The sequence below is a fragment of the Moschus berezovskii genome, chromosome 24, assembly GCF_049115385.1.
Source record: "Moschus berezovskii isolate FMDL1 chromosome 24, NW_MosBer_1.0, whole genome shotgun sequence".
Lineage (NCBI taxonomy): Eukaryota > Metazoa > Chordata > Mammalia > Artiodactyla > Moschidae > Moschus > Moschus berezovskii.
This window is the reverse complement of record NC_142483.1, coordinates 9,314,188-9,327,104: the sequence shown is the minus strand read 5'-3', so window position 1 is coordinate 9,327,104 and position 12,917 is coordinate 9,314,188. Positions and strand designations below refer to the sequence as shown.

At 54.8% G+C, this 12,917-nt stretch overlaps 1 protein-coding gene across 1 annotated transcript; it reads left to right on the top strand.

The window, feature by feature from the left end:
* The first annotated feature begins 2,470 nt into the window (after positions 1–2,470).
* Positions 2,471–11,914, top strand: UQCRC1 (ubiquinol-cytochrome c reductase core protein 1). Its single transcript, XM_055413759.2, has 13 exons — positions 2,471–2,626; positions 2,868–3,008; positions 5,541–5,627; positions 6,694–6,823; positions 7,008–7,206; positions 7,740–7,819; positions 9,529–9,644; positions 9,873–10,016; positions 10,148–10,308; positions 10,401–10,486; positions 10,786–10,874; positions 11,206–11,281; positions 11,722–11,914. Exons 1-13 carry the CDS (start codon positions 2,558–2,560, stop codon positions 11,784–11,786), a joined length of 1,443 nt encoding a protein of 480 aa, XP_055269734.1. The 5' UTR covers positions 2,471–2,557; the 3' UTR covers positions 11,787–11,914.
* Positions 11,915–12,917: the final 1,003 nt, after the last annotated feature.

Genomic DNA, 12,917 nt, shown 5'->3' with positions numbered 1-12,917 from the left:
CACACGCTAGTAAAGTCATGCTCAAAATTCTCCAAGCCAGGCTTCAGCAATATGTGAACCGTGAACTCCCAGATGTTCAAGCAGGTTTTAGAAAAGGCAGAGGAAAAAATAAAAAAGAAAAAAAAAAAAGAAAAGGCAGAGGAACCAGAGATCAAATTGCCAACATCCACTGGATCATGGAGAAAACAAGAGAGTTCCAGAAAAACATCTATTTCTGCTTCATTGACTATGCCAAAGCCTTTGACTATGTGGATCACAATAAACTGTGGAAAATTCTGAAAGAGATGGGAATACCAGACCACCTGACCTGCCTCTTGAGAAACCTATATGCAGGTCAGGAAGCAACAGTCAGAACTGGACATGGAACAACAGACGGGTTCCAAATAGGAGAAGGAGTACGTCAAGGCTGTATATTGTCACCTTGCTTATTTAACTTATATGCAGAGTACATCATGAGGAACTCTGGGCTGGAAGAAACACAAGCTGGAATTGAGATTGCCGGGAGAAATACCAATAACCTCAGATATGCAGATGACACCACCCTTATGGCAGAAAGTGAAGAGGAACTCAAAATCCTCTTGATGAAAGTGAAAGAAGAGAGTGAAAAGGTTGGCTTGAAGCTCAACATTCAGAAAACAAAGATCATGGCATCTGGTCCCATCACTCATGGGGAATAGAGAGAAAAACAGTGGAAACAGTGTCAGACTTTATTTTTGGGGGCTCCAAAATCACTGCAGATGCTGATTGCAGCCAAGAAATTAAAAGACGCTTACTCCTTGGAAGGAAAGTTATGACCAACCTAGATAGTATATTAAAAAGCAGAGACATTACTTTGCTAACCAATGTCCGTCTAGTCAAGGCTATGGTTTTTCCAGTGGTCATGTATGGATGTGAGAGTTGGACTGTGAAGAAAGCTGATCGCCGAAAAATTGATGCTTTTGAACTGTGGTGCTCAAGAAGACTCTTGAGAGTCCCTTGGACTGCAAGGAGATCCAACCAGTCCATTCTAAAGGAGATCAATCCTGGGTGTTCATTGGAAGGACTGATGCTAAAGCTGAAACTGCAATACTTTGGCCACCTCATGCGACAAGTTGACTCACTGGAAAAGACTCTGATGCTGGGAAAGGTTGGGGGCGGGAGGAGAAGGGGACGACTGAGAATGAGATGGCTGGATGGCATCACCGACTCGATGGACGTGAGTGTGAGTGAACTCCAGGAGTTGGTGATAAACTGTACTAAAACACTAGGAGATTCTATTTCATTTTATTTTTCATGTCTAGATGATAACATCATTTTAGTTCACAAGATATTAATCAATGCACACTTAAGCATCTTCTCTTTGATGTTTAACATAATTTTGTTGTTGCAGAGCAGGGGCTCTAGGGTGTGGGGGCTTCAACAGTTGTGGCACAAGGGCTCTAGAGCACAGGCTCAATAGTTGTGGGGCATGGGCTCAGTTGCTCTTTGGCATGAGGAATCTTCCCAGATGAGGTCTCAAACCGGTGTCTTCTGCACTGGCAGGTGGATTCTTTACCACTGAGCCACCAGGGAAGCCCCTTCTGTTTCATTTTCATAAAAGAAATTTCTATTTCCATAAAAGAAATTTCTATTTCCATTGAGTGATATTTTGAAAGGTCACAAAAAATCTCATATACCTGTAAAAGGAAGTTCAGTTCAGAAATATGCCATTATTTCAAAAGCAACAAATACTTTTAATAAAAATTTTTACTTTTTTTTTTGTTTTATTTCTGGCCACACACAGCGGCTTGTAGGATCTTAGTTACCCAATCAGGGATTGAATCCCAGCCACTGCAGTGAAACCGCTGAGTCCTAGCGACTGGACTGCCAGAGAATTCCCTAAAAATTTAAAATCATGTATTAAAATAAAACAGAAGTGTGAAAATGGTAGCCTCTTTCCCCTTCCCCTGAATTTATTTTCTGTAAGTCATCTGACTGAGACTTTACAGTGAGTTCCTAGGAATTCTCTATGTTACCTAGGCAAGTCCTCTTGATGTGTGCTTTGTTTTCCAAACAAAGAATGTTTTTCACAAGTTAGTCTCTAAAATTGTTTTTCTTAGCAACATATGGCTAAATTCTTTCCATGTCACCATCTGAATTTACTCCGTTCCTTTAAAAAGAAAACCGTGACTTTTCAACAGCAGCCCAGTCCTAGGTTCCAGGCCTCTGCTTTAGCCCTGGGGTTGCGGTTCGCAAACAAGCTGTGCTTGCGCTTCCGGCCCGCTCGCCCACTCCGATCGCTCAGTGCAGTCGAGGCGCCCACGGTCCGTGAGAAATGTCTGGCGCTCTCCCACGAGTGAAGGGGGAAGAGACACTGGACCCAGAACAGACCTAAGCAGGACGACGACTAGCCTAGGGCATTGATGCGCGCTGGTACCCAGGGACGCGAAGACAAGTAGCAGCGACCTGCAGGGAGTAAATGAATATTTCCGGTCTCCTCCGCCAGGGGGCGGCCGAGCGCCGAGACCCCAGTACTGCGCCTGCGCGTCGCGCCTCTACGCATGCGTGGCGCAGCCCAGCATCCACTGGAGCTTAGAAGATGGCGGCTTCCGCGGTTTGCCGGGCAGCTCGCGCCGGGACGCGAGTGCTGCTGCGCACCCGCCGCTCGGTGAGGTGGCAACGAGAGCGCAGAGCTGTGGGGAGCGGGACTTCGGAACGCGGGTCGGGAGCGGGCTGTTAGTGCCCTTGGAGAGTGGGGAGGTCGCGGGGTCAGGGCCGTGGGAAGGTCACGGCCGAGGGCGCGAATGGAGCCGCCTGAAGGCGGGGACGGGGATCCCACACTGCAGGCCCGCAAGCTCAGGAGCGGCCCCCTATTCTAGCCCTCAGTCCCTGTCGCCCTTTTCCAACAGCCGGCCCTGCTGAGGTCGCCTGACTTGAGGGGCACCGCCACCTACGCGCAAGCCCTCCAGAGCGTGCCAGAAACGCAGGTCAGCCAGCTGGACAACGGGCTGCGAGTGGCCTCGGAGCAGTCTTCCCAGCCTACCTGCACGGTGAGCGGAGTCCTCTGTCGGGAGAGCGCCTCCATATTGGGCACGGCCTCTTCTCCCAGGTCGGGGTGTGACCTTGGGCTCTATGGTTTGGGTCAGACTCTCCTCAGTCACCCTGAGGATTGACCCTCCTACTCCAATTGCGATTCTAACCACGCCTTGACTTCATGGAGGCAGTTCTCACTGAGTGAGTGAGTGAGTGAGTGAAGTCGCTCAGTCGTGTCCTACTCTTTGCGACCCCGTGGACTGTAGCCTACCAGGCTTCTCTGTCCACGGGATTCTCCAGGCAAGAATACTGGAGTGGGTTACCGTTTCCTTCTCCAGGGGGTCTTCCCGACCCAGGGATCGAACCCGGGTCTCCCGCATTGGAGGCAGACGCTTTAACCTCTGAGCCACTGAAGCAACACTCATTTAGCATGTGATGCCTGCCAGTCAGGAGGCCAACTCCCTTTTCAGCTTTTTCTTTAGCAGCCCATATGAAAGAAGTCATCTGTCAGTGAGGAAAATGGGATTCAGAGACTTAGGTGACTGCCAGCCTCATGGCCTAAAATCATAATCCCTTGGCTAGATTGGAAATGTATTGCAAAAGAAAGCTACTTGAAAATTCCCGTTAAATGGATAGTTTTCCTGAAGATTGGCTCAAAGATAGATCTCTTGGTTAGGTAAACAGGAGAGAAGATTCTCAAGAGGCGACGTGTCTCTTTCTCACTCCACCCCCAGCCCCTCTCCAAGTGGTTTGATTGGTGTAACTTCTTTGAGTTTTCCAGGAATAATGTCCTGTGATACAAGTTTTAACTAAAAACACTGCAAAAGGTGATGGGCATTTTTCTTACCACATGACACTTGTATAAGCCGACACACAGCCTGTTAAGAAAACTTGATCGAGAATGCTGTATTTCATGGACACTAAGATGCCCAGTTTATTGTGATCCACACAGTCAAAGGCTTTGGCATAGTCAAGACCAACCTTGATAGTATATTAAAAAGCAGAGACATTACTTTGCCAACCAAGGTCCGTCTAGTCAAGGCAATGGTTTTTCCTGTGGTCACGTATGGATGTGAGAGTTGGACTGCGAAGAAGGCTGATCGCCGAAGAATCGATGCTTTTGAACTGTGGTGTTGGAGAAGACTCTTGAGAGTCCCTTATACTGCAAGGAGATCCAACCAGTCCATTCTAAAGGAGATCAATCCTGGATGTTCATTGGAGGGACTGATGCTAAAGCTGAAACTGCAATACTTTGGCCACCTCATGCGACGAGTTGACTCACTGGAAAAGACTCTGATGCTAGGAAAGGTTGGGGGCGGGAGGAGAAGGGGACGACGGAGAATGAGATGGCTGGATGGCATCACCGACTCTGTGGACATGAGTTTGAGTATACTCCGGGAGTTGGTGATGGACAGGGAGGCCTGGCGTGCTGTGATTCATGGGGTCGCGGAGAGTCGGACACGACTGAGCGACTGAACTGAACTGAACTGAAGATGCCCAGGGCTTCCCAGGTGGCTCAGTGGCAAAAGAACCCACCTGCTAATGCAAGAAACTTGACAAGAGAAATGGGTTCGATCCATGGGTCGGGAAGATTCCCTTGGAGAAGGAAATGGCAATGCACTGTGAAATTCTTGCCTGGGAAATCCCACAGGCAGAGGAGCCTGGCAGGCTACAGTCCATGGGGTCACAAAGAGTAGGACACAACTAAGCGACTGAGAGCAAAAACGAAACAAAAGATGCCCTTGATCTTAAGGAGCACCACTGTGCTCAAGTGCCAGAGAAAGAATGCGGCCAGCTGTAATCAAGGAATACTATGGATTATAAAATGCAGTTGTTGAAGATGTTAGATGGGCAGTAGATGATGTTCATGTAAGAATTTATGGTATTTAGCACTTACGTGAACATCTCTTAGTGCAGTAGATGTGAGCATTTTAAATCAACTATGGTACAAACAGTAAAAGAAAAGATTAGATCTGTGTTACCATGGGGGTGAGTAGTGTGATGTCCATTTCACAGCACACAAGGAAGCTAATAAAATTATAAGAGTCTCTCATTGGGTGCCAAGGTGTGTTGGCAGTGCTAGATGTCCAGGTCTGATTAAAAAGATTTTTTAAGTATGAATGAGCCTCTTCTTTTAATGGCAAAAAAACGCAATCTCCAGAACAAAAAGACAGGGTGTAATTTTTAGGAAGTAGAAAAAACGTTGTTTGCAAGTGATTAGTTGTTTGTCAAGAAGAAACAAAGAATCAACTGAAAAGTGCAATTGAATTTAAGAATTTTCTGCAGTGATGAGACAGGTGAATGTGCAGTTAGAAGCTTCCCTGGGAGTCTCATCAGCAGTCAGAAATTAGAGCAGAGTGTAGAGGTGATGCGGTGTGACTAATCAATCAGCTGGTGCCTGAGCACCAATCTCAGGGGTCCTGCTGAGAACGTCTTCCCCCGCCTGGAACCGTGAGCCCCTGTCTGGGGCTTGTTCTGGGTCCCACAGGGTCCGGTGTGAGTGGGGGTTGGGGTTTGTTTGTTACCTTTGTTGGTGATTTCTTCTCCAGGTGGGAGTATGGATTGATGCCGGCAGCCGTTACGAGACTGAGAAGAACAACGGGGCAGGCTACTTTGTGGAGCATCTGGCTTTCAAGGTGAGGCTCCTAAAGTCCTGAATCTCCCCTCTACTGAGGGCTTCCTGCTGTCCCTACTGAGTATGCAGGTCAGAAAAGTTAGCCTCCTCACTTAGGACTTTTAGCAAGGGGATGGAGGGAAGCGATCTCTGTCTGGCCTTCCTGGGAGATGCCACGTGGGCCAGGCCTCTCCTGAGTGAGCGCCTACCTGGTAAACCCCTGCACAAGGCCCCCAGAGCCAGAAAAACCCCAAAGAGCATGGGAACCCTGCTCTTCACCAGAAGCCAGGCCTGTGTTGTTTGCCTGCATGGACGTGGAATTGTGGATGTACATATGCATTGTAACAAGTCCAGCAACTTAGTTTTTGTAAAATGCTGTGTATCTCTGATTTGTAGAATTGAGTAGGAGCTTTCATGAGGATGAGAACAACCCCTTAGCCACCCTGTGTTTGCATGGAGTAGACACTGAGTTACTAAATGAATGAAAAAAATAGAGAAGATACAGGGTTGGTGAGGGTGTGGAGCAGGAATGGGCTGCTAGCCAGCTCCAGATCACCATGCGCGTGTCAGTCTCAACATGCGGGTGTGTGTCATGGGATAGCAGTACTGATGCACCCACACACAGGACGAAGGCTGAATCCCACAGAGGCCCCTGGCACATACATAGAGTCATAAGTGGTGTGAAGGAGAGTGGGGAGTAGCATCACCTGAGCTCAGGTGTGAGTTCACCTGACCATGATTGTCAGTAAGCTAGTGCTGGTAAGGTCAGGCTGGTATGGGCGCTCTACAGTCACATGCGCTCCCCCTAAGCTGTCTCCCCTCTTGGTGTGGGGGTGCTGGGTTTCAGGTAACACTTGCTTTGGGCATGCCCTTCTTCCCTGGCCCCTGGATGTCTGCATTCTGTTGGTCCATGATGCTGTGGCCTTGGATCAGCTTAAGGCCTGCTGAGCACTTGGTGAACACAGACTCTGGGCCCTACAACCCCAGAGTCTTTGCTGAGGGTGCTACCTGTGGACCAGTGGTCTTGCTGCTTTAGCCTATGAGGATGGGGGATCTTGGGCTCCCATGTGGCTCCTGTCTGCTTCCAGGGAACAAAGAATCGGCCTGGCAATGCCTTGGAGAAGGAGGTGGAGAGCATGGGGGCCCATCTCAATGCCTACAGCACCCGGGAGCACACGGCTTACTACATTAAGGCATTATCAAAGGACCTGCCCAAAGGTAAGCCTGGAGGGTGGGGCCGGCACATGGTAGGACTCCAGTGGTGCAGAGGACAGGTGCTCGGGAGCCCCTGGCCTGCCTGAAGAATGGGATGACCCTTAGAGAAGGGCCTTGACACCAAGGGTGTCAGGCCCGGGGGTTTTGTGCTGTTACCGGTCTCCACACCTGTCTTCCTTGCATCCAGCTGTTGAGCTCCTGGCCGACATTGTGCAGAACTGCAGCTTCGAGGACTCCCAGATTGAGAAGGAGCGGGACGTGATCCTGCAGGAGCTGCAGGAGAATGACACGTCCATGCGGGACGTGGTCTTCAACTACCTGCACGCTACGGCCTTCCAGGGCACACCTCTAGCCCAGTCCGTGGAGGGGCCCAGTGAGAATGTCAGGTGCGAGCTGGCCGGTCCAGGGGGCAAGTCGTCCCCTTATTAAGGCCTGGGCAGGCCACATCCGCAGGAGTTTGCATTTAGTTGGCCGAGTGCCTGTGCTGTTTATTTTACTAATTTACACAACTGGAGACATTTTCTGTGTTGCCACATGTTCCCCAGGAGTCTTTTTGAATGTTTGTGTGGTCCCTACTCAAATTGTGGGCTTTGTTTCCATGTGTGTGTCCTACCAGCCTGAGGGAGGGTGCTCTGGGCGTCCCTCCACGTGGCTTCTTGTCCTCTAGTAAGAGGAGCCCTGCCTCTTTCCCTCAAGTCCCCATGGCAGCCCACACCCTTCTTGGAGGGGACTCCAAGCCTGTCCTGAAGTTGGATGTGAGAGGGCCCAATGAGCGCTGCCCTCTTGGCCCCAGAGTGGCAAGTGCCACAGATGGGGCAAGTGAAGCCGAGTCTCCTTGTCTGTCTCCTCAGCCCATTTTGTGTGGCCACATCATTTTGGTTTGGGAGCAGTGTTGACTCCTCGGCGGTGTGTCTTGCAGGAAGCTGTCGCGGGCAGACCTGACCGAGTACCTCAGCCGGCATTACAAGGCCCCCCGAATGGTGTTAGCAGCAGCTGGAGGTGAGCAATGGGCTGGATAAAGCCCTGTGGTAATGGGGGGGTGGGCTGGACTGGGCTGCGGCCTTGATTACCAGGGCCAGGTCTCCTGGTTCTGACTGTGGGGGATTGTCCATTCCTGCAGACCCTGTTCCCGCCCTGTCCTGTCCTTGAGGGACGTGACTTCTATCCTGTGCTTTCCGAGGTGGGGTGGGATTCTGCTGTGCCGCCTGGGGCTGCTGCTCACGCTTCATACATGCCTCGGTTGGCCTGCTGGCCTCTCCAGGCCTCAGGACTTTCTCAGCCTCACCTGGTCCTTGGAGACACGGGTTGAGGCTGGTGGGAGATTCAGGCCTCCAGGCTGTTCCTCTTGGCCTTGTCAGTGGGAAACCAAACACCGGATGATAGACAGAAAGTACTCTGAAAGGAAGGCAGGGAGTGGTCAGGGGATTTTTGTGGGGGACTCAGAGGTTAGGGAGGTGCTTTTGAAGCACTTGTCATTTGAACAGAGGGCTGAAGAGTGATGGGATTTAGTTACATGGGGAGCAGGGGGTCTGCGCGGAGTGGCAGAGCAGTGTCACAGGCTGCTCTGTGATTGGAGGCTTGCTCTGCTGCCATGTGGGCTTCCTTGGCGGTTCTGCTGTAATGAATCCACCTGCCAATGCGGGAGACGCGGGTTTGATCCTTGGGTCAAGAAGATCCCCTGGAGAAGGAAATGGCAACTCACCCCAGTATTCGTGCCTGAAGAATCCCATGGACAGAGAAGCCTGGTAGGCTGCAGTCCATGGGGTCACAGAGTTGGACACAACTTAGTGACTGAACAGCAGCAACTGCTGCCATGTCGGGGCCAGAGCAGAAGCAGGCAGATGCGGGGAGGGCTTGTGGCAAATGCCTGGTGGGAGGTGGCAGGAGGAAGGGAGAGAAGTGGATGAACTCGAGATGGGTTTGTAGATGGAAGCCTGATGGACGTCTGAGCCAGGAGGGGACAGGAGCGGGTCAGGGATGCCACCCAACTTATGGCAGCCGGCTGGACGGGAGAGACTGATAGGAGGAGCTCGGCTGGTGACTTGGGACTAGTGAACCGTGAGCAGTTTGAGCTCCTGACACATCAGACCTGCAGGATCTGAGCTCAAGGAGGGAAGGGATAAAAGGCAGAGGCACCAGGCAGCCTGTACCTGGGGGGCGCTGCTTCCTACCACAATGCCTGCCGGTCGAGGGGCTGGGGCAGCGGAAGCCTCTGGTGGAGGGGAGGTCCATCAGGTGTGTGAGACACGAGTTTGTGAAATTACTGCTCCATGTCCCTGGCACACAGGACCCCAGAGCTAGTCACAGCCTTGCATGGCGCTTCTTTGTGCCCTCACCTGTCAGCCCTACAGAATCTGCTTGAGGAAGGGCTGGAGGGGCGAGGCAGGACGGGTGGCCTTATGCCCAGGGGGCACCAGTCTTGTGGGTGGTGCTGGTGAGAGTGTGTCACATGAGGGCCCATCCTTCAGCCCGGCGTGTGCTGATTCCTTGTGGCCAAGGTGGTGGGAGCTATTGGGCCCTGGGGTCCTGCCCCGCCTGCCGCTGAGCTAGAGTGAGTCTGTGGAGGGCCCTCTTCCCTCACCTTGTCCTGATGTCGTTTTGGGGGTCTCCCATCGAGGCAGGACACGGGGTCCTCTGCCTCTGTGTGACTTGCCAGACCCTGTGTCTTGGGCCCAGCTGACCGGTAACCACGCTGTCCATCTCGGCAGGGGTGGAGCACCGGCAGCTGCTCGACCTCGCCCAGAAGCACTTCAGCGGCCTCTCCGGGACGTACGACGAGGACGCTGTGCCCACTCTTACTCCGTGCCGCTTCACTGGCAGCGAGGTTGGCTGCTGGGTGGGCGGAGGTGGGCTGCTGGGTGGGTGGAGGTGGTGCTCCTGCGTGCCTGGCTCTTTCATGGCTCAGGGTGCCTTGGGAGTTAGGCCGGGGTCCCTCGCTGCCTCCCAGGCCCACGTGGTCATGCTCGCGTGCACATGCTGCCACCCCTCTTGGCACCTTCGCTGTCACCGGGGAGGTCTGGCTGTTCCTCAGCTTTGCCATGTCCTGTTTCAGATTCGCCACCGTGAGGACGGCCTGCCTCTGGCCCACGTGGCCATCGCAGTGGAGGGGCCTGGCTGGGCCAACCCGGACAACGTGGCCCTCCAGGTGGCCAATGCCATCCTTGGCCACTACGACTGCACCTACGGTGGCGGCAAGGTGAGCGGGCATGGGAGGGGACCTCGTCTTCAGGGAAGAGGGGCAGCTGGGCGGTGGGTGCTCATCCTGCGGGGTTCAGGGGGCGGGCGGCAGAGAGGCGGGTGGGAGCTGACCACCCTGGCCCCTGGTAGCACCTGTCCAGCCCACTGGCTTCTGTCGCTGCGGCCAACAAGCTGTGCCAGAGTTTCCAGACCTTCAACATCTGCTACGCAGACACCGGGCTGCTGGGCGCGCACTTCGTCTGCGACCACATGAGCATCGACGACATGATGTTCGTCCTGCAGGGCCAGTGGTGAGTGGCGGCCTGCTGCTTCTGGCCCTGGCGGGCGGGAGGCTGGGGGACCGCAGCGTCTCTCAGGTTGACTCTCCCCGACCCTGCCCTAGGATGCGCCTGTGCACCAGCGCCACAGAGAGCGAGGTGGCCCGGGGCAGGAACCTGCTCCGAAATGCTCTGGCGTCTCATCTGGATGGTGAGCCTGCAGCCCTGCAGCGGGGCGGGGCGGGTATGGGCGGTGGCAGTCCCAGCGCGACCAGTGCTCCTGGCCGAGACCGGCGAGGAGGACGTTGATGGTCACATCGTGTCCCGCCACTGCCCCTTCCCCAGGGGCCTACGGTTTCAGGGACCCCTTGTGGGCAGCCCCGAGAAGCCCATGGATACAGGGTCGGGTTGTACAGGTGAGGACTGTGGTCTAGGGTCAGGCTGAGGGCCAGGTTAGCACCGAACCTTGGCGGTTCGGTGCAGACCTGTGAGCCTCCCTTACCCTCACAGGTACCACTCCCGTGTGTGAGGACATCGGACGCAGTCTCCTGACGTATGGCCGCCGCATCCCCCTGGCCGAGTGGGAAAGCCGGATTGCGGTAACAGGCCCCTGGGGGAGAGGGCTTTGGGAGTCTTGAGCTGGCTGACACAGAGGGTGGGGAGTTGAGGCAGACTGCTCCTGTGGGCACCCCGGTGTTCTCGCAGCGTGTCTGCCTCGGTGGTGTAACCGGGGGGCGGGGCAGAGGCATGGGTGGCTGTGGGGGTGACTGGGGCCCGTGGGAGCCTATAGCCGGGATAACCCTGCTGCCTTTCCCCTTTTGGGTGCGGGGTCAGCTCCTTGGTATGCGTGGAAGGTCTTGGTTGGCTGGATTATGTTGACTGGTCCCCAGGGGCCTTGCCACTCAGTGTGCCCTCTGCGTCATCTTGTAGGAGGTGGATGCCAGGGTGGTGCGTGAGGTCTGCTCCAAGTACTTCTACGACCAGTGCCCGGCAGTGGCTGGATTCGGTGAGTGGCCTAAGGTCCACTCTCTGGCCACCGCCTCAGGCCGTTGTCTGGGCCTCCCCTCTGCCTCTGCTTCCCCCCTCCCCCCAACTTTCATTGGGAGCAGCAAGTTGGGGCCCCCAAGAGGCTCTGCCCAGCTGCCTGGCTGCCAGGGAGTTCTTGCTCAGAAAACCTGTCCCGGCAGCTCCCTGACTCCCTGCCAAGGTGCTTCCATCAGTACCCTCAACTGCCAGGTAACGGACACCTCCGCGTGTGGGGTGGGGCTCCAGAGGCCAGAGCGTGAAGGGGCAGGCTCAGCACCCCTGGAGGAATGTTCTTTACCCTCTTTCCACTGAAGCCTGCCTTATGCTGCTCTGGGCAGCCCTGAATGGGGCATGGCACGGGGCCAGGTGTCCCTGTACCACCCAGGTACCCCACCCTGACGCCCCACCCTCTCCCCACAGGCCCCATTGAACAGCTTCCAGATTATAACCGGATCCGTAGCGGCATGTTCTGGCTGCGCTTCTAGGCAGAAAGCCTGTGCAGGCGAGAGGGTGGGGCCGGGGTTTGCGGTCCCCCCACCACAAACACACCACCTCGGTCCTTCAGACCTGTGCTGCTGCTGACCCACCAACCAATAAAGTCCTGCGCCGAGGACTGCGTCGTCTCTCATCATCGACGTGGAGTCCACTGGGCCGTGGGCGGGGGAGTAGGGACTTTTGGATGCTCTGCCTTCCCACAGGCTGATGTGTCCTGAGTCAGGGGCAAGTGTGGGGGCTGTGGCACGGAGGCCGGAAGCCTTTGCTGCCTGCGGGGAGCTGAGGCCAGCTGTTTGCAGTTAGCCATATGGGGGATGTTCCTCGCCAGCCTGTCCCAGGAGAGTGGTGTGGGGGGGCATGGGAACTGCAAGACCCAGCCTTTACCCTGCTAGGGCTCCCAGCCTAGGGATTCAAGTGGGAAACCCCATGCTGTGGGTCCTGGGGGTCACCCTCTGGGGGACCCTGGACCCCCCAGACCAGGAGAGGCCAAGAAATGTCCTCGAGGAAGCCGCCTTTGTGTGTTTACTCTGGATTCTGGGAGGATAGCCTGGGGCGTAGTGTTCCCATTTGGCTTCTCACTGCTGCCTGGACAGGCAAGGCAAGAATCCTTTGCCTCGATTTGCCGCTGACTCAGGCTCTAAGAATATCCCTGAGCTCAGTGGGGCCTGAGCCCCCTCCCTCGACGTGCTCTGTCCCAGGCAAGTCCTGAGCTGCTGGCCCTGCAGTCCCCTCCCCGTCTCCTGAGGACCTGCTGGAGCTCCCTGCTGTCTAATCCCCTTGCCACCTTTGGGCTCTGGTCCCCAAGGCAGGAGGGCAAATAGGCCCTCTTCCTGTGCCCCTCCACCCTCCCAGTCAGGGTTCCTGGGAGCCCACTGTGGGGTAGATGGAAGTGTGGGGCCCGGTTTGCCTATGAGGGAGGTGGTGCTGGCAGCTGTGGTCAGGGTTTTGGGACGAAGTTTGTGGAGAAGGTGACTGTTCAGAAGTGTCCAAACCACCCGCAGTTCACTCCCACCCCACCCCGGTATTCCTCTCCCGTACCCTGTTTGTGGCCATGGGTGCTGCCGTCCCACGTTTGAGCCCCGGGAGGATGGGCCTTGGTTTGTCTGCTAAGCCCAGGCTTG

What these genes read in the sequence shown, in the direction of transcription:
- UQCRC1 (XM_055413759.2), top strand. Translation starts at nt 2,558, where the DNA reads ATGGCGGCTTCCGCGGTTTGCCGGGCAGCTCGCGCCGGGACGCGAGTG. An exon ending in TTCGTCCTGCAGGGCCAGTG is followed by an intron (nt 10,309 to 10,400) that starts GTGAGTGGCGGC and finishes ACCCTGCCCTAG; the next exon opens with GATGCGCCTGTGCACCAGCG. An exon ending in AGTGGGAAAGCCGGATTGCG is followed by an intron (nt 10,875 to 11,205) that starts GTAACAGGCCCC and finishes GTCATCTTGTAG; the next exon opens with GAGGTGGATGCCAGGGTGGT.